This window comes from Phoenix dactylifera, chromosome 2 (assembly GCF_009389715.1).
Source record: "Phoenix dactylifera cultivar Barhee BC4 chromosome 2, palm_55x_up_171113_PBpolish2nd_filt_p, whole genome shotgun sequence".
Lineage (NCBI taxonomy): Eukaryota > Viridiplantae > Streptophyta > Magnoliopsida > Arecales > Arecaceae > Phoenix > Phoenix dactylifera.
The window spans coordinates 10,934,441-10,955,974 of NC_052393.1; the positions used below are offsets into that span (position 1 = coordinate 10,934,441).

General features: G+C 37.6%; 2 protein-coding genes across 3 annotated transcripts in view; both read left to right on the plus strand.

Annotated features, from left to right (window-relative positions):
* The first annotated feature begins 6,450 nt into the window (after positions 1-6,450).
* Positions 6,451-7,339, plus strand: LOC103708508 (21 kDa protein-like). Its single transcript, XM_017843170.2, has one exon. It carries the CDS (start codon positions 6,566-6,568, stop codon positions 7,190-7,192), a length of 627 nt encoding a protein of 208 aa, XP_017698659.2. The 5' UTR covers positions 6,451-6,565; the 3' UTR covers positions 7,193-7,339.
* A 4,650-nt stretch (positions 7,340-11,989) lies between these two features.
* LOC103708507 (AP-2 complex subunit alpha-1-like) overlaps positions 11,990-21,534 on the plus strand; it is a 31,128-nt gene continuing 21,583 nt past the window's right edge. Inside the window, exons 1-3 of one of the 2 annotated variants that reach the window (XM_039121119.1) lie at positions 11,990-12,372; positions 15,230-15,361; positions 18,556-18,681. In XM_039121119.1, coding sequence (XP_038977047.1) covers positions 12,241-12,372; positions 15,230-15,361; positions 18,556-18,681 — 390 coding nt within the window. In that variant the 5' untranslated portion in view covers positions 11,990-12,240. The remainder of the gene's footprint in view (positions 12,373-15,229; positions 15,362-18,555; positions 18,682-21,534) is intronic. The other variant, XM_008793467.4, reaches the window with a different exon arrangement.

A 21,534-nucleotide genomic window follows, 5' to 3' on the forward strand; every position in this document is an offset into this window, starting at 1 on the left:
GACTCTAATTATATTAGTAAGGTCCACTCTTATCCAAGTTAAGTGGGGTTCCTCTGCCATCTATAACATGTTACAGTATTTTTGAAATAGACATGATTGTTGGATATTATCATTAAAAAGTTAAATTTCCACGAGAGATAAATCTCAACTGCTATATAGACTTTATCTTTAATCGCTTTGTCTAATTCTTTTTGAATTAGAACATATAAATCATTTTTTTTTAAAAAAAAATTATTCTGACTGATTAGTTTCGAGATCCAAATAATGGAATTTAGTCTTGATCTCTTAATGCATCACACACTTGAAGAAATATGGTATCCCTCCATAAAGCTCGAAAAGCTATTCATTTTTTTTTAAAAAAAAAGCAAATCAATCAGATGCCACATGGGCAAATTATGGCTTCCAAAAGTTTGATGTGGAATTTAGTTTTCTAATGTGGCAACTTCTATACTCTATCAAGTCCTCTTCATGGCGGCTAAAGTAGTCTGCATTGATTCTGATGGTCCTCGTAGATCATCTAGTCCCATGCATTCGTATTATATTTAAAGATATAACTTATACATTTTAATGTGCTTAATATGTTGTCATGCTCATCTACACTGCTCTCGTAGATAAAGGACGACATCAATTAGTATAGATGCCCGCTAAATTGAGATTTTAGTCTTCACTTAGTTTATTGATATAACGAATCTTAAAGAGATAAGGGAAGGTATTCGAACTTGGGGCATTGATAACGACTCTTAGTTATTTTACCAATTGAACCAGTTGACACTCATTTGCTAAATTCTTTATCATCTCTCAACCCTAAATTTGACATCCTAGGTCCCTATTTCAAATTTGTGCCAAGTTGTATACTTTATGAACTCAATCTCATTTTGGCTCTTGTAAGATCAAATGTAGAGCATATTGGGCACCTTTTCAGGAACTATGAAAGCAGGAAACTTGGTCAAAAATTAGGTGAGAGCAGTTGATTAAGCTCAGGTATTGGTATTAATCCGCAATAATTTAATCAAATGTATTAGTAGCCCCGCGTATATAACTCATGGTTTACTTAATATTGTTATTATATGGTCATGTCTTGCTGAGATGTTAGAATTTTAATGTGTATGTATGGGTTGGCTTGCCTTATAAAGAGATAACGAGCAACAAGATAAGCTTTAACCACTTGACTTACTCAAGTACAAATACAGTTTAAATCATATATTCTCTACTGCCAATGCATCTATCATAAACCAAGGGATCTACTACATGTAACTGGGTAATTGATCAGGCCATGGGTATCCGTATAAGTTACCGACAGCAGATTAATATTAACTTTCGGCTATTGTTCGACTGTCATTTAACAATCAAGAGTCATTGACGGGGAATTTAGCTTGCAAAACTTGATTTTGATGGTCATTTAGCTTGCAATCATCAACCTGTATAAATATGTTTAAAATAAGATTTACAGTACAAAATATCTAGAAAATAAAAAAATGAGCAAAACATGGTAGGAAGGTTGTGATTGCAGGATTGGATATTTTCAACTCAGGCTACTCAGCGTCAAATTGACTAGTATCTGAACTCTTCAAACAAGGGAATAAATGTCAGATTTTTCAGATTTTTCTAAAATAACAAACCAACAATCCATCCTTAAAGATGGTCGGGTTTCCAACTTTAATCGTTGATGAGGAAATCAGGAATTATGCTATCCAATAGTAATCCCGATGGAGAATTTAATCAATAGTATTTGGATCAAACAATTCTAAGGAGAAGTTGACAGGTTTTAGACTTTTATCGTGCTAAAACCAGATCATACAAATCTGGACACAAATAAATCATATAAATCTATAGTTACGCGTTCTGGGGTAAATTTCAGCAAACCAAATCACAGAAATCCGGACACAGAAATAAATGCTGCAGAGAAGCCAAGTTCTCAAAATGTTACCAGCCTTCACTGTTCTGCCATCTCGGCAAATGATGGAGCGATAAGATGGGGCCCGCAAGCCATAGGTCTGAGAAAATGAAGTGTCCGAGTCTGGTTCCACTTTCCTATGTGCCTTCGTGGTTTCTTATGATATTTTTTTTTCTCAATTAAGAAATCTAAGTGATCCATTGGAAGCTCACAAGTCACAACGTACCATGAGGGCATAAAACGGCATCTTTCTTCCTCAAATTATCTGAAGGCCTGGTCAGTAGGATTGGCCATCACAGGTGCCATCTATCGCTTGCCAATCTTCAAAAGTTCTTTTCTATTCAGGCTTTGTGATCAGAAGTTCAGCAAAATTATTTATCCTTACAGGCATAGTTAGATTTTTTTGATACCATATGATTTTAAAAAAAGACAAACTGCAAGCAGTAAAAAAAAAATGATGTATAAACAAATTTTGGATGCCCCACACATTCTTTTTTTGTGCGGCAGTTATTAGATAGCTATCGATTTTATCATTTTCAGTAAAATTGCAGATATATGATTGCCAACTTATGTTATTTTAATGCTCGATATGTTTATAGGAATGCAAACTGTAGAGTAAATTGGTTTACGACTTATATAGCCAATTATAGAGAGACTGCTTTATGAACTTCTACTTCTATGAGCTCAGTATTTATTTAGCCAATCTTTTGCGAAAAAGGTCCGTTTATTTGCTCAAAGAAAAAAGGATTTCTCTTTGAAGCATGAGACATTACCGCTGTCACATGAATGGTGGTAGAATAAGGCGGTTCTTCCATGGGTCCAAAATAGTGTTGATTTATCAAAACTGTCCTTCTTTGTGTGCTGTCTCCACTTGAGTTAGCCGTGATGGGATTTATCATCAAAACGGTGTACATAAACATCCAACAAGTTGCATGTTTCAATTTCAGTGCCGGGGGTCGTGTCATGCTAAAAAAATATAGATTTATCAACTAAATATCTAATCCTCATTTACTAATCTACCAAAAACAGCCCACATTTTTACTAGATCTTTCGTAAATGCATCATGGTTCCACCCTTCGCGCGAAAGGACACTCTCTCCTTCGCGCCCGGCCACCGTTGGATCATCTAACTTCACGCCTTGTGATTTGTGCAGATGGATAAGGCGGAGTTCAAGAGTACTTTGAGATCTGTGCCATGAATGATCCAACATGCGAAGATACGCGACAGATGCAACCAAGATCGTTCGTTCGTAAATAGCAGCATTAAGAAATGTGCAGATTAATGATAATGTAAACTAATGTAAACGTTGCTTATCAAAAAAAAAAAAAACTATCGAATTTAGACTAAAATAAAAATGCACCAGTAATAAAATTAAAAAATATTTATTAATGATAGAAAGTTAATAAAAAATGTTCTAGCAAATCTGGTGCAAATATAAACCCTTTATGCATGCATCGATCTTGAGGGCAATCTTTTCTGTTTTAATCACCTAGATATTGTTAATAGAGGAATGCACAGGGTGCAAGAACGTAGAAGAGGACAAGCTAGCACTGCTCTTCCGAAGGAAAAAGAAGAGAACAATATACATAGAAAGTAAGAAGAGAGATCGAGAATGGGAAAGAATGAAGAAAAATGAAACTACAGTGGCAAAAACACGGGTGTGTATAGATGGATGAGATCTTTATATTGCCAGCGCTATGGATGGAGCTCTCCACGCCGACCTCTTACGGTATAAGAGCCTGATCTTGCATTACAGAGGCGCGGAAGCCAAGAATATTTCATGTGTTATAAAATGTATGGGTTCTTGCCTACTTCCTTCATCAGCTACCCACCTGCAATGTGAAAGAAAACAGTTGCTTTGATGGATTAAAGTTAGTCCTTCATTCTGTCCACCAAAATTTTCTCTCGCGTTTAACTTCCTCTTCCAGCATAACCAAACAAAGTATTTAATCTCTGACAAGACCCTGAACTTCCAGAGCATGCTTGCAAATGAACATTTGATGCCCCTGGTGCCATGCAGAAAGGCCTTGCTTATTTACCTCCTTGGAGATGCCATAAGCTTGAGCAAGGCCACAGTTGCCGTGCTTGCTTAAGGAGTTTATTATGTTGTTTTTCCTCTCAGTATTGTTTTCTTTTTTCTGTTGTAATGCTCTTGACTTTGTATCTTTACTCCTCTTCATTGTATCTCTCTGCCTAAACTTTTGTAAATTCTCCTGATCTTTGATCTTTAATAAAAGTTGGGTGGCTGCTCTTGTAGCTTTACCCAAAAAAAAAAAAGAAAAATCTAGTAGGAGCTTTATTTTCGTCCCAAGTGCCATGCATGACCTCAACGCATTCATTAGACATTATTTATGTTGCGCCTGTAATCATTCATCACGATATCATCGGATATATTTGCCCAAACCTAATCTCAACTCCATCGATTGGTTACTGCACTCGGGTCCACGGAGATGATAAGTATTTGAGTACACGTTGAACCAAATTAGAAATGCCGCATCCTCAAACCAATGGCTCCACTTGGATGGATTTTGCAATGTTCAAACATGCCTAAATTGGTAAACTAAAGGAAGCACTTACAGCTTGTCTGGATGCGTGGATTTCTCATCCGTGGATGGATTACGTTCTACTCTCAGTTTTTCAGATAACAAATTCTACCCAAGAGGCGATTTTAGTTGTTATTCCTTAAAAGTCGATAATCTTGAGGTGTCTAGTTTCCTATAAGTCGTTGCCAATGTTAAACATAGACATAAAAGGGGTGCACTTTGTGCGGCCCATGCGGGTGTCTAAACAGGCCCTTGATTTTTTCCTTCCTGAATTGGATGTAGCAAGCACTTGGGGTTTTCCCAAATCTAGAATTTCTAAGCTGTCATGAGCCATATAGAGTGGCACATCTCTTGAATTCACGTTTAACGTTATACCAATTTATGGTGCAAGCGCTTAGCATGAGAGATACAAGAGCGAGATATTCAAGTGACATTTTAAAATGACACTCTGTAGTTAAAGAAATTACATGTGGGTCAAGTATGACACTCTGTATTGAGTGGCACATCTCTTGAATTCACGTTTAATATTATACCAATTCATGGTGCAAGCGCTTAGTTTGAGAAATACAAGAGCGACCTATTTAAGTTATATTTTAAAATGACACTCTATAGTTAAAGAAACTACATGTGGGTCAAGTAGGACACTCTATATTGAGTGGCACATCTCTTGAATTCATGTTTAATATTATACCAATTCATGGTGTAAGCGCTTAGTTTAAGAAATACCCGAGCGGCATATTCACGTTATATTTTAAAATGACACTCTATAGTTAAAGAAATTACATGTGGGTTATGTCGGTCAAGTATGGCACTCTATATAGAATGGCTTGAATTCACGTTTGATGTAATACTAATTCATGGTGCAAGCGCTTAGTTTGAGAGATCCAAGAACGACATATTCAAGTTATATTTTAAAATGGCACTATATAGTTAAAGAAATTACATGTGGGTCAAGTGTGACTATAACTTTGACACTCAGATTTGGATGAACAACCCACGCAGCAACTTCGGAAAAGAAATTCAAAACTTTAGAATGCTGGATTTAATGTTACTTGAAGTCAACTCTACCACTGTACCAAACAAAATAAAATTCAACGGTACCGCACTGTGATACTTATCCAGTAATTAAATCTCTCACGTGCACAGAGCCATGGATAAATAAATGAGGAATCTTACACAATCTTACCGAGTCTACTACTTAAATCCGTAGGCCCTGGTTTCTGTAACTTGAGTTCACAGCAAAGTCTTTCAACCAGTGACAATGTCGCCTACCCCCAGCGAAGACTAACATCCATCTATATGGGCAACTAATGGTCGTGATTTAGGTGTACAAGATCCACATTTCACGGTATTCTTTTATGGAAATTGAAAAAAAAAACCATCCTGTCCCATCCAGTGCCACAGCGTGGTTCATTGGGCAAATCATCAGTGGCCAATCGACAATAAACTACATTGGTATGTCGGTGTCTGCCACGTTTGGGCAGGTCCCGAAGCTGCCGAAAGTGGTGCCTTAGGCTCCGTTTGAAGGGCAGTTGAAAGTAAAATTTTTATAAAAAAATTATTTATTATTTGATAACTATATTTATAAAATGCTATAGTATTTTAGTATTTGATAAATAAATTTAAAAAATATTTTTAAAGAGCCTTCCAAAAACTACGGGCCTTAGTCGGCATGACTCAGTAAGAACACGGAGAGGCGCTGTAGTATTGCACGGGTGCTAGATTTAACCGTAGATACGTAGTTGGGTCTGACGACATGGTCGCCAGGTTGGCACCATACTAAGTTGACCTAAGCCAATGCGATAGGCACGGTCAAACACCGTTGGACAACTGGACGAACCTTCCGGAGTTGTTCGGCTTCACCAACCGATGTGCATCACGTGAGCCAGCTCAAGTCTTACTCGGATGGACTCGTGTCTCGAGAACCTCCTCCGAAGAATCCCATCCGTCGAACGCATGACCTTACTAAAGCCCGGCCCATTCTCTCAACTATATAAGAGCAGCATGAGAGGGGATATAATCCACCCAAACCACTTGGAAACAATCCCTCGGTCATCCATCCCTTTCCTTAATCCTGTTCCTGGTCCTCCCAACACTGTTTCTATCACCACCATACAAGAAGGAAAAAATGGCACGTTATAGTAGCACCTATCTTTCTTCCTGCTATGTCACAGCTGCTCTCATCACTCTGCTCACCTTTGGTTTCTCTGGTTTCCATGGCATAACAACATGCAGTGCAGCGAGAATCCACGTCCAGAAGAAAGTAGGCACAAACTTCATCGCCACCAAATGCGGCACCACGAGTTACCCACGACTCTGCGTTGATACGCTCTCAGCCCATGCCAGCACGATCCAGGACAACCCCTCGCAGCTCGCCCAGACGGCCATCTCGGTGTGCCTGGCCAGCGCGCGGAGCACATCGGCCGTGCTGTCGAGGCTGTCAACCACTGGGGGCATGAGTGCCAGAGACGCGGGCGCGGTCAGTGACTGTAAGACCACCATGGGAGACTCTGCGGACAAGCTCCAGAAGTCCCTGGGGTCGATGGGGAGCCTCGGAGGAAAGAAAGGCGTGGCTCTTCGGATCAATGACATACAGACCTGGATGAGCACGGCGCTGACGGACGTGACCATGTGTAGGGAGGGTTTAGCGGGGAGCAGCATGGATGGTGGTGTCACGAGCAGTATTATGAACGCTGAACGGCTCACAAGCATTGCTTTGGCTCTTGTCAATGGTCTCGGCTCTTCGTCTCCATGATGCCACTAGCTAGGAGTTGTTTAGCCTGCAAGGGTTACCATGCGTTGATGTATACAGTTTCACGTTTATCTGTGCAAGGGGTCTGATGTAGCTTATAACTAATGTTTCAAAGTGGCTTATATATTCGATGGATTATTCTAGTTCAAAGACTCTGAGTGCAGAGCTATCCTATATATATTCTGATCAGAATGTGCATGAGCCAGGCTGTGCTATAATCCTTGTCAATCCGCTCAATTAGTTTTCATCAAAAAAAAAATCCAGGCAGATTAGCCAGTCGAGACGTCTCGAGAGCAAGTTAACGAGGCTTTTCACTTTAGAACTTAATTCTTTAAGATTCAAAAATCAGCTAAGTTGCAGAATATGAGATCTTTATTATATGATACTCTACAGCGGCTATGCTATAGAATTTTTATCTGGAATTAGCTAGGTCATGTAGAAAGACATAGATGTTACATGTAGAAAGACATACATGTTAGGCATACTCAAATATTGTCTTTGGACTCAACCTGTGGGCACAGGCAGGGCCTGTCATGGTGCTTGGTCAAGGTAGGTAGCTGTGCTGTAGAATTTTTATTGATGTATATGCTGTATATGACCTAACTCAAGAAATAATTTCCAAAGACCTAGCCCCAGCTGACTCGATTGACCAAGCTAACTTTTGCTGAATGTAAGAATGATAAAACTCCACATCATCCAGATCAGGTTCAAGTTCCAACAACCAATCAATTTGTTTGAGCTTTTTCAAATCAAATAACCAGTCACAACCACAAATTGTGGCTTATCTCAATGGTCATACCCTCAAGGCTTTTTTTTTTGTGCGCGCGTGTGCGTTGTTGTTGAAACAAGGGGTTACCCCTCACCTAATTGACTAGGTGAAGGTGGGATCGGAACCTTGATCACTGGATACAGACCTAATAGCTTTGTCAAATACAAAAGTTGATATCCATCGAGAAATAGAGATATTAAATCCGATAATATGAAGAAGGGAGATCGGGCCTAAGGATGCATCTGGTTAGGATATCTCTCCAAAGTGGGGGATATCCCACCAAACACCCAAAAACCCAAAAAAAGAGAGAGGAGAGAATAGGCTTATCCATGAGAACGGCTAAATAGATGGTCAAATATATAGTTTTATTCTACTATTTTGGTAGAATAGACTTACACCAAAGGAGAAGTTATTCCTCCAATTACTTTTTAATCCATCTACTCCCTCAAATTATTGCAAAATTTAATGCGCATTAAATGCACTTTACTTCCTGTACTTATCCTTCTAACCAAAAAATAAAACTTGGAATAAGTCCTATAATCTGAATAAGTTTCCTTAGCCTCTCAAAATTTAATCTGCAACTAATGGTAGACTAAAATGACATTATTAGTTAACCAATTGCTTATGGTAGACTAAAAAGAGAAACCTTCATCATCAATTAGATAGAGATCTAATGGATTTAACAAGTTAATGGCAGATTACATCATTAAGACATTAGTTAATGCAGGTATAATGGAGAACTTTTTAAAACCCCAATTCTATAAATTCTCCATACATACATTATGCTCAGTACTTACACCGGGAAGATGTTCGGAAGAAAAAGACATTTAGCTCCAAATATCTAATTACGGTGTGCCAATTCAAATGTCCTTTTGTCAGAGTTGTCTCCGAAAAAAATACAAAGTTCCTTGTCAAAGGTCTTTGAATTTTGATTATTAAGGGGGGGGGGGGGGTAACTAAACGATAAATGAGTTGGCCTTCTTCCGAGCTTAGAATCCCCTTCCTCTACTTCCCTTCTTCAACGGGTTTGACTTCCCAAGTAAGAAAGTATTTCATTTATAGAAATCGCATGCAATTCTGTAAAAAAAAAAGAAATTACCTCTCATGAGTGCAGTCAAGTCGCTAGGACGGAAGGCCCTGTCAAACTGCATTATAGCAGTTGTACCATCCATTTTGTGTGGGTGATTGCTTGCGTGGTACCATTCCTACGAAATAATTCATGATATTTCTACAATTATTTTCGGGGGGGGGGGGGGGGGGGGGGGGGGGGGGGGGGGGGGTCTTTTTATTTTTTTTAATAAAATGGATGGATCATATATATATATATATATATATATATATATATATATATATATATATATATATATATATATATATATATATATAAATATAATATCTAATGAAATTTAAAAATAAAATATCATACACTATATTCAAAACAGCCGACAAATTAGTCCAAAGCACCTAATTTGCAATACTACTCAAAATGCATTGTCATAAATGAAGCAACTTAATCCGGAATACTATTTGCTTCACTATAGATATGTGTGACCACTAAGAAGATATACTTCCTCAAAAATCTCTAGATGTCGTATCGGGGCGAATGAGCAGCTTCAAAACTCGTCCGACTCTAGATTCAGTTGATTACCATTGCCATGTTATTCTCGATGGCGATAAAATTAGCCCTCAATATCTGCCTCATGTAGATAATACCCGTCCAGGCTATCCTCAACTCCGCTCGTGGAATTGAGACATCAAAGATCATGTCCTACCAATTGCGATCGATACACCTCTCTTCACACTTGTTTTGGTTCTGCATAGTACTAGAAGCATAAACAAGTTTATTGGGTAGAGATGGTAGGGTATTTATTAATATAATCACACTAAAATAGAACACAAATTACGTGAGATGATGCCTTTTGTTATCTTCACAGATGCATCATGCGTGCTCAGGACTACTTTAAAGATAAAAAAAATAAGTTCCGAGAAAGCTTGATACTAAGTCCACCTCATTAATCATTGGATCCTCAAGCTCTATCTCGTTGAAAGGCTGAATGGCCTTCGCCCACGTGCTATTTTTGTAATTAAATATTGTGATGTCAAATTTCTAACATGATTCCTACCTCCTTTCCTTTTCCTAACCCGATGGGTTTTGCATTGCGACCAGTTATACACTGCATGGATTCCCAACCAAAAATTGAAAGCAAAAAGAATATCAACAGTAATCTTTGTCAAGCAAAGAAGTCTTGCCCTTCTATGATCTTGTCAAAGAAAAAAAAAAAAAAAAGAGAGGGGAATTTCTTCAACCTACTGACTTTCTGAAATTTTAGTATCCGGGTAAGTCCTCTATATAGAAGATCTCACTCAAACTTATTTAAACCAATTCAAAATGGTCAAATTGATCTATAGCAGATCATGTGCTTCTTTTGTATCAGAGATCCACCTATTTGATTAATTAATTCCGTTCTTGTTAAATTTGAAATTGTAGTTCAGATAACGCCTATTTTCTCGTTCTGCACCTGAGCCTCTTAATTTTTTTGACATGAAATCATCCTTTGCTTTGAAGTATTATCCTCCTTTTCTTTTTGGTAAATAAGTATTAACAGAATATTTTTTTCTTAACCTCCGGATGATGGAGACAATTTTATGACATTTTTCTAACTACAAAGGGCTCATGTACATATCCAAAATAAGATATAATCCTCACGTTCCATTTGGTGGAACCTTTCTCATGGGATTAGCTTATATAACATTCATTTTTATATAATACAATATCAGCTATACTCGTAAACTTATACTTTGACACGCTTGTGAGCTTCAGCTAATGTGAAGCTGATGTAATGCCGTTAAAAAAGGTATACTGCATTGCTTATCTTATTAAATATTTCTAAAAGATGATTTATAAAGAATTTTTATGTGACTAATCTCAGAAAAAGTACACAATGCCGTTTATTCGTGACCTTTTACATGCTAGCGTGATTCACAATTCACAGTAGAAATTTTGAAATCCGATGAGATTATTATTACCTAGCTCCGTAAGTCATTCCATGGTTCTGTAAGAGCCTAAACAACGGATCAAAGCCGGCTACGAAGGGAAACATTCGGTCAACTACATCTGTTCTTCAAGGATAGGGGCGAGGTACTTGAGGTAACCAGAAAGAAATGGTTACCAGATCCAAGCAACTCGTCGCAGGTAAAATAAGCCATAACCTCCACTGATGATCAAAATCGTCGAGAATGTGAAATGCGTTATGTTGCTCCCTCATGGCTAGTTTGGCCAGCGTACGAGAAGGAAACCAAGATAAAAGACGAAAAAACAAAAAAAATTGGAGTACCGCCTATCATATCCGACTTACTAGAAATGTCCTTTTTTAAGGGCAGCACGTGTTGAGGCTTGGATTAGAGAGAGTGTTGGTGCAGACTGATGAGGTCTTTTCTCTCACTATAGTTCAAGAGATTGAGATATTCTTTCTGTTTATGCAACGATTTGGTTGGTTTACATCACGTAGAAGCTTCTATCTCTGAACTTTCTTAAGTTCAATTTCAATAGTAATATGATGGGCGATGGCAGCAGAGATGGAGTGGAGTTTGTAATCCGGAGTTTAAACTCTAGGCTGATTGCAGTAGGCAAGTTGCGATATTTGGTACCTCGATTCAGAAGTTGAGCTAACGACGATATGGGCAAGAATGAGGCAAGTTTTGAGAGTTGACTACTTAGTTATCGAGAAGGATTCAACAATAGTAATTGGCTGGATTCATAGTCATATGGTGTCCGGTGTTAGCTAAGGCTCTTGCTTGATATTTGGAAAAATGTGAAGGTGTATATTTTTTTAGGAGGCTAAATATGTTTACCATAAAGTAGAGAGGGCTAGGTAGAGTTACCTCTTTTGTGGTAGATCGTTTTTTTGACTGTTGAGTAATATTTTATTTTCTAATTTTATTAAATATATTCAACTTAGATATGTATGATATGTAAAAAAATTCAAATAAAACAAATTAGTAGAAAAGAAAACAAAATAAAGAAACGGCCATCGGCGCGTTTTCCAAATCCGCCATCATCTGCTCAGCTCCCGGTCTTCTCCTCTCTCTCTCCGCCCCCCCTCCCCCCGGAACAAAAATCTCGGTCGGTTTGGTGGTGTTCTGGGGTTTCGAGATCGGTGGGCGGCGGTAGATCTCTCTATCCGGCAGCAGATCCGGCGGATCCGAGGCGCCTTGCGATCGATCAGGCCCAGTGGCGGGCGTATCCGATCGGCCGGGCTAGGGTGAATCGAAGGAGGAGGCGATGGCATTGTTGGGGATGAGAGGCCTCTCCGTCTTCATCAGCGACGTCCGGAATTGCCAGAACAAGGAGCAGGAGCGGCTCAGGATCGACAAGGAGCTCGGCAACATCCGGACCCGCTTCAAGAACGAGAAGGTAAGCTTCTTTTCTTCCCTCCCTCTCATCTCTTTATGTGATCTTCCCTGTTTCAGTTCTTGATTCGCCCTTTTCTTGCTAAAAGCCTTGGTTTTGTGCACACGGTTGTAATATTGCTGCCAGTCACTGGATTCCGGAGTGAATTCTTGGGACATGTCTGTATGATCTATTGAAACACGTTGTCCGTTAACTTACTTGAATTATTCCTTTGGAAATAAGAGCATCAATATCTAGCTCGTTACGGCAAATGGATTCAAATTTCGACCATGCTTCAGAAGCATCTTTAAACGTATGGGTTTTTCTTTTTTTTTTTCTTTTTCTGCGCGGGGGTGGTTGGGGGGGGGGGGGGGTGCGGGGCGGGGCTGGGAGGGGGGTAACTGGGTAACTTTTCCGCAATTTACTGAGTAGATTTGTATGATTATTGCAAATTGTGATACGATGAAACAACAAACTTCGAATGGAATGAACATGAATGAAACATCAAGTTCAAATCTTTCCCTTTCATATGTTTCTGAGATTAGGTATCCAAAAAGACGAGAAAAGATAATCATTGGTGTAATATCTGTTCTTTAACAGGACTTGGAGTCTGATTTATCGTCCAATAGAGCCTCAATGAAGTCCCACCACTTGGAAGAGATTTCATGAATATATTCTCTTTATTGAGCTTTGAATATGAAAATTAATTACTGGACAAAATTAAGTCAATAATAAACATGTTTTCAATATATAGACCTTGTACCAAATGGGTTTTGAAAGTAAATTAATCCAAAGTAATATAATCCATGGCCTACAATAAGACATCTCCTAACCATATAGAAAACAAATCACACAGTAAAAAAAGATCTAATCTCATATAAAACTATATTGGCTTTGATAACTTGGTCAAAATGACACTGTTGGTATGTTTAATGCTACCAAAAGATCATGTCATTGAGGTACAACAGAAATTAGTATTAAAATTTATAAATAAGTTGTATAATCTTGTTCCTCATCCTGGTTTTCTTGTTGGGCAGAATGAGCTTTACTTTCAGCATTTTCAGATTTAGTTACCTCAATTAGAAGCGGTTGTGGGAACATGTTTCAAAAGGAGATTCTAAAGCAGATGCATTAACCTAGGCAGAAGTTTCATGTTGCTAAGGTTTCAACTAAAATATAGTAAAAGATATGACAATCCAAAAGTAAAGAACTGAAAATAATAAAACCTAAAATGATGTAAGATAACATAATAGGAATCATTTAAAGTGGATTGCATAGTTTGAGATATTTGACAATACATTTTTGGTTGTTTCAAGATAATTCTGTTGATATGTTATGAAGTATGCTTATATTGTTTTAGAGGGTAGCAAATCACTAACTATTTAATGTTAATTTAACTCATGACAACATAATGAGTAAAAAGGATGAGCTGGTGCGATATGAATTGTGCTAATGTTTATGCAAAATAGTACAGGACTAACATATCAATATCTTTCATAATTACACCATTACCTAGTTATGGTCCAGGAAATTGGGGGTCTTGGGATGGGCAAATTGAGGGCAGACCTAACCTTTGGCATTTTTTTGCACAAAATGACTGTCCCAGAACTCGAACATGCCCCATTGCACTGGTTAGCCCAAGCCTTTTACAACTACACCAAACAATGATCCCTATATATTTCATGATTACATGAATCAAAATTTACACATGGAGATGATAAAGTATACAAATATTAGAGTAATGAGGATTGGATTGAGATGCATGCCTAATTTTTTTTTTAGGATTTTAGTTTGATACTTCACATATGAAATTTTTGCTTGAATTTTGTAAGTTGAAGAACAGAGCTTGAAAATCCATTTTTCGGGGTCTCAATTTACTATATGAACCTCTTTTCCCAAAAAGTTAAAATTTCTGGAAACCTTGAAAAATTTTTCCTTTTTCTATTGAATTTGTTGGAATCAAACACCTAAATGCTTCAATATTTCTCAAAATCTGCAAAATCCTTGTCGAATTTTGATACAATACTTCTTGAGATTCATATAAATGAACGAATGGATAAATGAATAAATGATCAAACAAAGCAAATTCTGCCCATTTATGTGTCAAACATGGACTTGTAAGTTTATTTGAGCCAAACCTGAGAAAACTGACTTTTGTTTTGGATTGAGTTTGAGTGAAATCAAAAAGATTGTTTTCAGTTTTTGAATTTTGTCTAAAACCTAAAACAATGCGTTGGTAGTATTAAACAATGCTTTGTTCTTATTTGGACTATCTTCCTTGGAAAAAAAATTGCTGGATTATACAAGAAGAATCACAGAAGATCATCGTACAATTAGGTCCCTGTATGCCGGTGCTTGTGCAATTGCTTTAGTGATGCTACTTTGACAAAATCAAGTTTTTTTTGGCTTTTTTTCATTATTCTTAATTCAAGTTATAGTAATGATCTTGGAGTATATAATTTTGTTGCTATTCTTTGGAAAAACTTCAAACATTCTCTTAGGCACTGATTAATTTGAAAAAGATGTATCTTCAGATCAAAGTATTATCCAATTTTGAGAACTACATGTTTATTTTAACTTTTGTTTGAGTTTTTGGCTACCATATTTGATAGCCAGCTGCTTGTTACCTTCTTCTTGCTAACCTTTCCTTTGGGGGATGTGAAAAAGAAAAAACCTTTTACTTTTTTTGCACATGGAGACGATGAGAAGTTGGTATATTTCTGATATCCTGTTAATATCCGAAACCCCAACTTTGAATTATGCGTGTTTCTGATAATCCTGTTAATTTTGGAAAACCTGTCTTTAGGTTACACATGATTTTAGTATCTTTATTCGATTGCAGTGGAAAAGATAGAGATGTAAGATTCACTTTCTTTGACAGGGCTTGACACCTAATGAAAAAAAGAAATATGTCTGGAAAATGCTTTACATTTACATGTTGGGCTACGATGTTGATTTTGGCCATATGGAGGCTCTTTCTTTAATATCTGCACCAAAATATCCTGAGAAGCAGGTAACATTTTCTTTAGTTTATTTTTGCAGTTTTATGTTACATCAGATCCTCAAGTTCATTAACTCTCCAGAATCTCTATATTCATTTTACCAGGATGCTTTTCTTTCTTTTCCTGGAATATGGGGTTCTTATCAGGTCTAGAATGTGAACCTTTTGGTGTTGTGAGGTTTATAGACTTCTATTCTGTATACATGTATATGCATATACGTGTTTATGGATGCATGTGTGCTGGGTAGAGATATTCCACACAGTGTATCAATTTAAACACAAGGATAGAAAATGCTAAGTACCGGTCATCCCTACCATATAACATAAATGCCTCAAAAGCTGTTGCACACATGAAGCCAGTTGCTGCCATGAGGAGATTGTATAAACAAAATATTCTATGAATAGCGTAGCTTTCTGTATTTGTCTTCAAATGGGCTCTTCTCAAGTTATTTAGAACAATGGCTCCTCTCTTTCATATATGATTTACTACCTTCACTTTTTTAAGATGTTAGTAGCTGAAAATTAGGTATAACTGCACTGCAGGCTAATAATTGTTTTTGAAGGCAATGGTCCTTGCTCTCTGTTCATTATCAGACGTTGATTTTGAAGGGAGAATTTCCCGAGTTGTTCGATAAAATCGGACGCCAGGCATGAAAAATCAGTTTTAAAATTTTTATTTATAACAATTATAAATATTAAACATACTAATATGTAAAACATACCTCGATCCCGCAGCGGAAGTTGGATGAGGTATGCCGGATCTGGATCTGGATCCTTGAAGGTAGCTCTGCGAGGCCTGGATCTGCAGGCCCTCTACTTCGCACGCACGTCGAGCTTCATAGGAAGGAAGGATGACTTTGATATTCGTGCAAAACACCTTTTGCAAAAGGGACCCTAGAAGAAAAGAAATTCCCTTTTTCTTTTCTTTTCCTTTTCCCTAACAGCAAATCACTGTTTTCTTTCCTCTCCCGTTTCTTCACGGCACGCCCGAGAGCAGTGACGCCTGAGTTTGATCCCGATCACAGAGGAAGAGGGAAGGCAGAAGAGAACGCCGGATCTGAGCTGGACTCCGTACCACTAGAGAGAGAGAGAACTTCCTCTCTCTTCTTCTTCTTTGCTGAATCAAGATTACCTCTCTCTGTCTGACGTTTTCTTCCCAAGAAAAAAAATTCTCTCTTCATCTCCTTCTTTGAGGAAACGGTGGTCTACAAATAGGCTAATGCTGAGAGGAGTTAAGAGGCGTAAATGGCCGAGCGTTATTGTATTCATTCGTTATCTAATATGAATGAATTTCATAACGTTTGTTTCAAAAACAATCGTAGGGAAAAAACAACGATTAATGCCGATAACTGCCGTATTTCAAAAATTAAATTGAACTGGAATATAGCCGGTTCAAAACCGGACATTCCAGTCCAAACGACAATCCAAATGGAGTCCGGATGGAGACGTGGCGTGGCTTTGAAGCATCGGCGGAAAGTCCTCTGTTTTCTCCCAGGCTTTCTCCCATCGCGGCTCACAGGACACTTCTTAAGGGTTCATAGCTTTTATCCATCGCCCCTCATAGGGGATGCTTAAGGGTCCATGGGAGCTTAAGGGTCCACGGGTCCATGGGTTATTTAAATTGGGATTGGGTCAGCAGTTCAATAAATTGGGTTAGCCTACTTGGTTCTAAACCAAATTGGTGGCCCAATTGAATGATTTTGACCAAAAAAAATTCCACATGAGTCCGACTCATGGAAGGTTCAATTGGGTCCAGTCTCGGGTCGATCCAAGTCCGACTTAGATCAAAACAAATACGAAATTAAATCCCAATTAAATCATGATCGAGCCCAATTACTCTAATTAAGACCTAATCAAACCCAATCTCAACAATTGAGTCCTGATCAAGTTCAATTACATTAAATGAAACTTGATTGACCCTGAATACAGACTTAATTAGTTGTTCATCCATGAAATTTAGCATGTACCTCATGCTTAGTGCTAGCTGAACATAGACAGAACCAAATTCCAAATGACCCATAATTTAATTCTTAATTAAATTGGGTCAAGATTTTCCTACTTAGCTTGACTAATGTGCGTGACTCTGATAGGTTCGAACACTAAGCCGGTAGTACATGGACTACTCCATGCACTAATCGAGGTGACCATCTAGCAATGATACCCGACGTCCGGATAGGTCGAATATGCAAAGCAACATTCAAGAACCTAGACATATGGTTATTGCATAATTCATCCCTATGCTCAAGATGACCTCAGAGTGGACTGTCGAACTCTGGGTTCGGTCATCCATAGTGTATTTCAAATAATCAAATGAAGTAACCTATCATTTGGTTTACCCTGGCCAAGGTTTTACTGAATTGAAATACAGCGAGACATCAACTCCTATAATCTGGAGTGGTCAATCCCATCTTGACTCATACACAGACTTCACGAGTACTTGACTGCACCCAGCATCCTTCCGATTCTTGAATTAGAAATTCAGGTCGTCCAGTGCCTAAGTATAGTGAGTTGCTTGCAAGTCACTGTGACAGTTTCAGGTCTAAGGGGTACTTATGCCCATACGCTTTGCTAGCTAACTTCCGACAGTGGAGTGCTACGCAGGTGAGTCACTGTTCAGTAATGATGTACTCCTACATCTCACCTGTATGCCATACAGTGTCTCCACACTCCTTGGTTTAAGAGGACAACCAACTAAATGGCACACAACGACCTATACTTGACATAGCTATCGTCCAATTGACAGCTCATCATTTGGTCGCGAACTGGTTTAAGGACTAAATGATAAAACCTCCTTTATCCACTAAATTAGTCGTAAGGATTTCATCACAATACACAGGAGTTCAATTTGAAGCTGTAACACTTGTGATGAATAGAAAAATGCCAGAATAAATTTTTATTCATTTTAATAAAACATATACACACACCAATTTCTTACAATTAAAAAATTAGCTTTGGGACACAATTCTCAACAGATTTTTACGAAATGGCTGAATTAATTGTGTTGTTGATGATGGGAATTCCAAACTTAGTAATTTTCTTTTTGCCCAAGATCCTGAATTTTATAGCTTTCTGGCTGCATAAATTTTGATGATGATATACTTGTTTATCTGTGATGCATCGTGATATCAGCTTACTTTCGTTGAAAATGACATGCTAAGTGATTTCATCATTGCTTTCTCCTTATATGTTACTGGATGATGCTGCAGGTGGGATACATTGTGACATCTTGCTTACTCAATGAGAGCCATGAGTTCCTAAGAATGGTTATAAATACTGTACGCAATGACATAATTGGGAGAAATGAAACCTTCCAATGCTTGGCACTTACAATGGTATGATATTGCTGCCTTCTGTTAGATTGAGAATTTTTTGCTCGTGCAAACTCTGTTTGATGGCTCTTTGTTTAGAACTAATCTTCTTTGTACATTGTATGTAAGCCTTTATAAAAGGTGCTCATGCTGTAGCATTGGTTTCTTTTTCACCAAAACTTGATCACCTTTATACAATACAGAAATTTAGTTTAACACTTTTTACTATATCTATGCCTGGATCCATACACTTCATCCGCGAACTTTTTGCAACCATGTCAATGATTATCGCCCACATGAACTCTGCTGCTACAAGGGCCATGTTTATGGGTTTTGATACAGCAAATCTTCATAAAAACAAACATTGCAGTGTGCAGCCACCCATGCATGGTGCACATATGTGTATCTACATACTTGGATGCATAAGCAACAGTATTTTGAACATATATTGAAATTTTATGTTTATGTTAAAATAACCAATTTAAACAGATTAGAGTTTAGTGTATGAATGATTAGGACTTTTTACATGAAATGGCAATATGATTAGAGGGTTTCAATTGAACTCCTTTTTTCATTGACCTAATGCAGTTCTTTCTCCATTTGAAAAGAGATAGAAAGAATGTGTTAAAAATTAATCCTCATTATCATAAAGGCTGAGGGCAATTGTTTTATGGGGGGTGGGGGGAGGGGTTTTTGACTCAATAATAAGTGTCAAGTGATATTGAAGGTTGAATGAAATTGTATACTTATAAGTTATTTCTTTTATGTTCTTGGGGCATGATTGAATAGTTAAGCCCTAGAGTCAAAATGCATGCTGGGACATTCAAACTCGAGGATCCACATGTTTATCATGATGTACACCACTCAAAAGGACCGAGCACTATAAAACCAATGCTCTATGGGCTTCTAAATTTGCAACACATGATCAACAACCAAACATTTTTTTCTTTCATAACAAGCTAAATGGTTTATAATTTTATATTAATCATGGTTGGAAAAAATTCAAACAAATATGACTTGGTCAGCATGCATCTCAAGATAAAAAAATCATGATCACTGTGTGCCATTAATTTGGATGATTGACTAGTATCTTGGTTTTAGGGCACATTTTGGTTATTCTTGGGAAAGTAGAGTAGTTGTTGTACCTGTACACACTCATACAAATCACACATTTAGGGCTTATCTGGTTGCGGAATAAGTGGGGGATACCATTGCGAAATGTCAAAAAAAAGGCCATGAAATAAGGGCTTATATTGTGTCGGGGTTTAAGTGGGCCCACACAGTATAATGCTGTTCCACCATTTTGGTGTATCAGACGTATATTGTCACCAATTACCTTTTTGCCCTTATCCACTAGATAAACACATCGAAAAGTTGGAGGGCAATTTGGTCACCATGATAAAATCCAAAGCATCTCAAAATCCAATGCATATTAAATGTACCTTATTTCCTGCACTTATTCCTTCAACCAGATGCCAATTGCGGAATAGGCCTATCCCTCCAACAATACAAAGGATATCCCTTAAAATTCATTCCGCAACCAAAGATACCTTAGGAAGAGAGCTATTTCCCTCTGAAAAGAAATTAAAACACGTTGATCTCCAATTCTTTCTGATGATGGCTCATCTCTCATTCTTCTGACATGTAACCCCCACCCCCCCCCCCCCCCCCCCACCACCACCACCACCACCAAACCCAACGAAAAATAGAAAAAAGAAAAAAAATATCATCTGCATATAACCTGTTAATAGTAAAGTTATCATCTTTGCTTTCTGTTCATGCTTGCACATACAAATGTAAATGCAATTATGCAAATTTTGGTGAGAGTAGTATATACCACATATGTAATTTGACAACTGTATGACATTTGATAGTGTCAATATATTTAATTCCTTCGGCATTCTCTGGTTGATGATTCTTGGCATCATATATGCTCTAGTTTAAATGGTTGTCCATGTGATTTGTTTTGCTTCTTGTTTGCTTTATGTACTGTTGATTTTTTTACTACTCTGTCAGTTGTGTCATCGCACCCTAGCTTATGTCCTTAACATCATCAGGTTCGTCTACTTATTGAGGTATTTTTCTCAGAGAATATCCAAGCCATTGGGGTGGGATAATTCAGGCTTCTTGCAATAGTAGACTCTATATGTTTTAGCACTATCCAACTGCCTCTATTATGATATGCCACTTCCATGATCATCAATTTGACTTAATCTTGCTTGCAAACTTACACAGTCACTGGCATTGTGCCTCCAGTGCTTTAACTTGCGTAATGCATCAATGCATTGAAAGCTTTTATGATACCTTCCGTGTGTTCCTTCTTCCATGTCGCTTCACAAACTTTCTCATCATGTTTTACTTGGTCTTCCAGCAAACTCGTGGTGTATAGCTTCCTTGAGTTTAAAAAGTTGGGAGGGAGTGCGAGAGATGGTATTACGTCACATAAAATTATGTCCAATGCCTGTATGTCTCGTATGACATCCAATTATTTATTCTTTTAATTTTTTTATTTTTTAACTCATAAATTATATGGATCGTGTTTTTGTGCACATTCAGATGCATGTGGTGGCTAAAGATTTTAAATTTGGAATAATTAACTAAAATCCTTAATTCTAAAAGGACCTGAAAATAGTTAATTCATTATTATTTTTTTAATGCATCATATTTTACCTTTGTCTCTTGGTTTGAAAGCATCTCTCTTCCTTCTCCCTTGAAAGGTCTTAGAGTTCAGATGTAGTAAGATATCGTTTTTAGAAGTTTTTGAAATATTCTTTTCTTGCTAAATTGAATTTTGCTTGTAGACCAGAAATGTTAGAATCCCTTCTTCTATGAAAATCTAGCATGGTTTAAACCATTTAAGAGAAAAATTCAATTAGG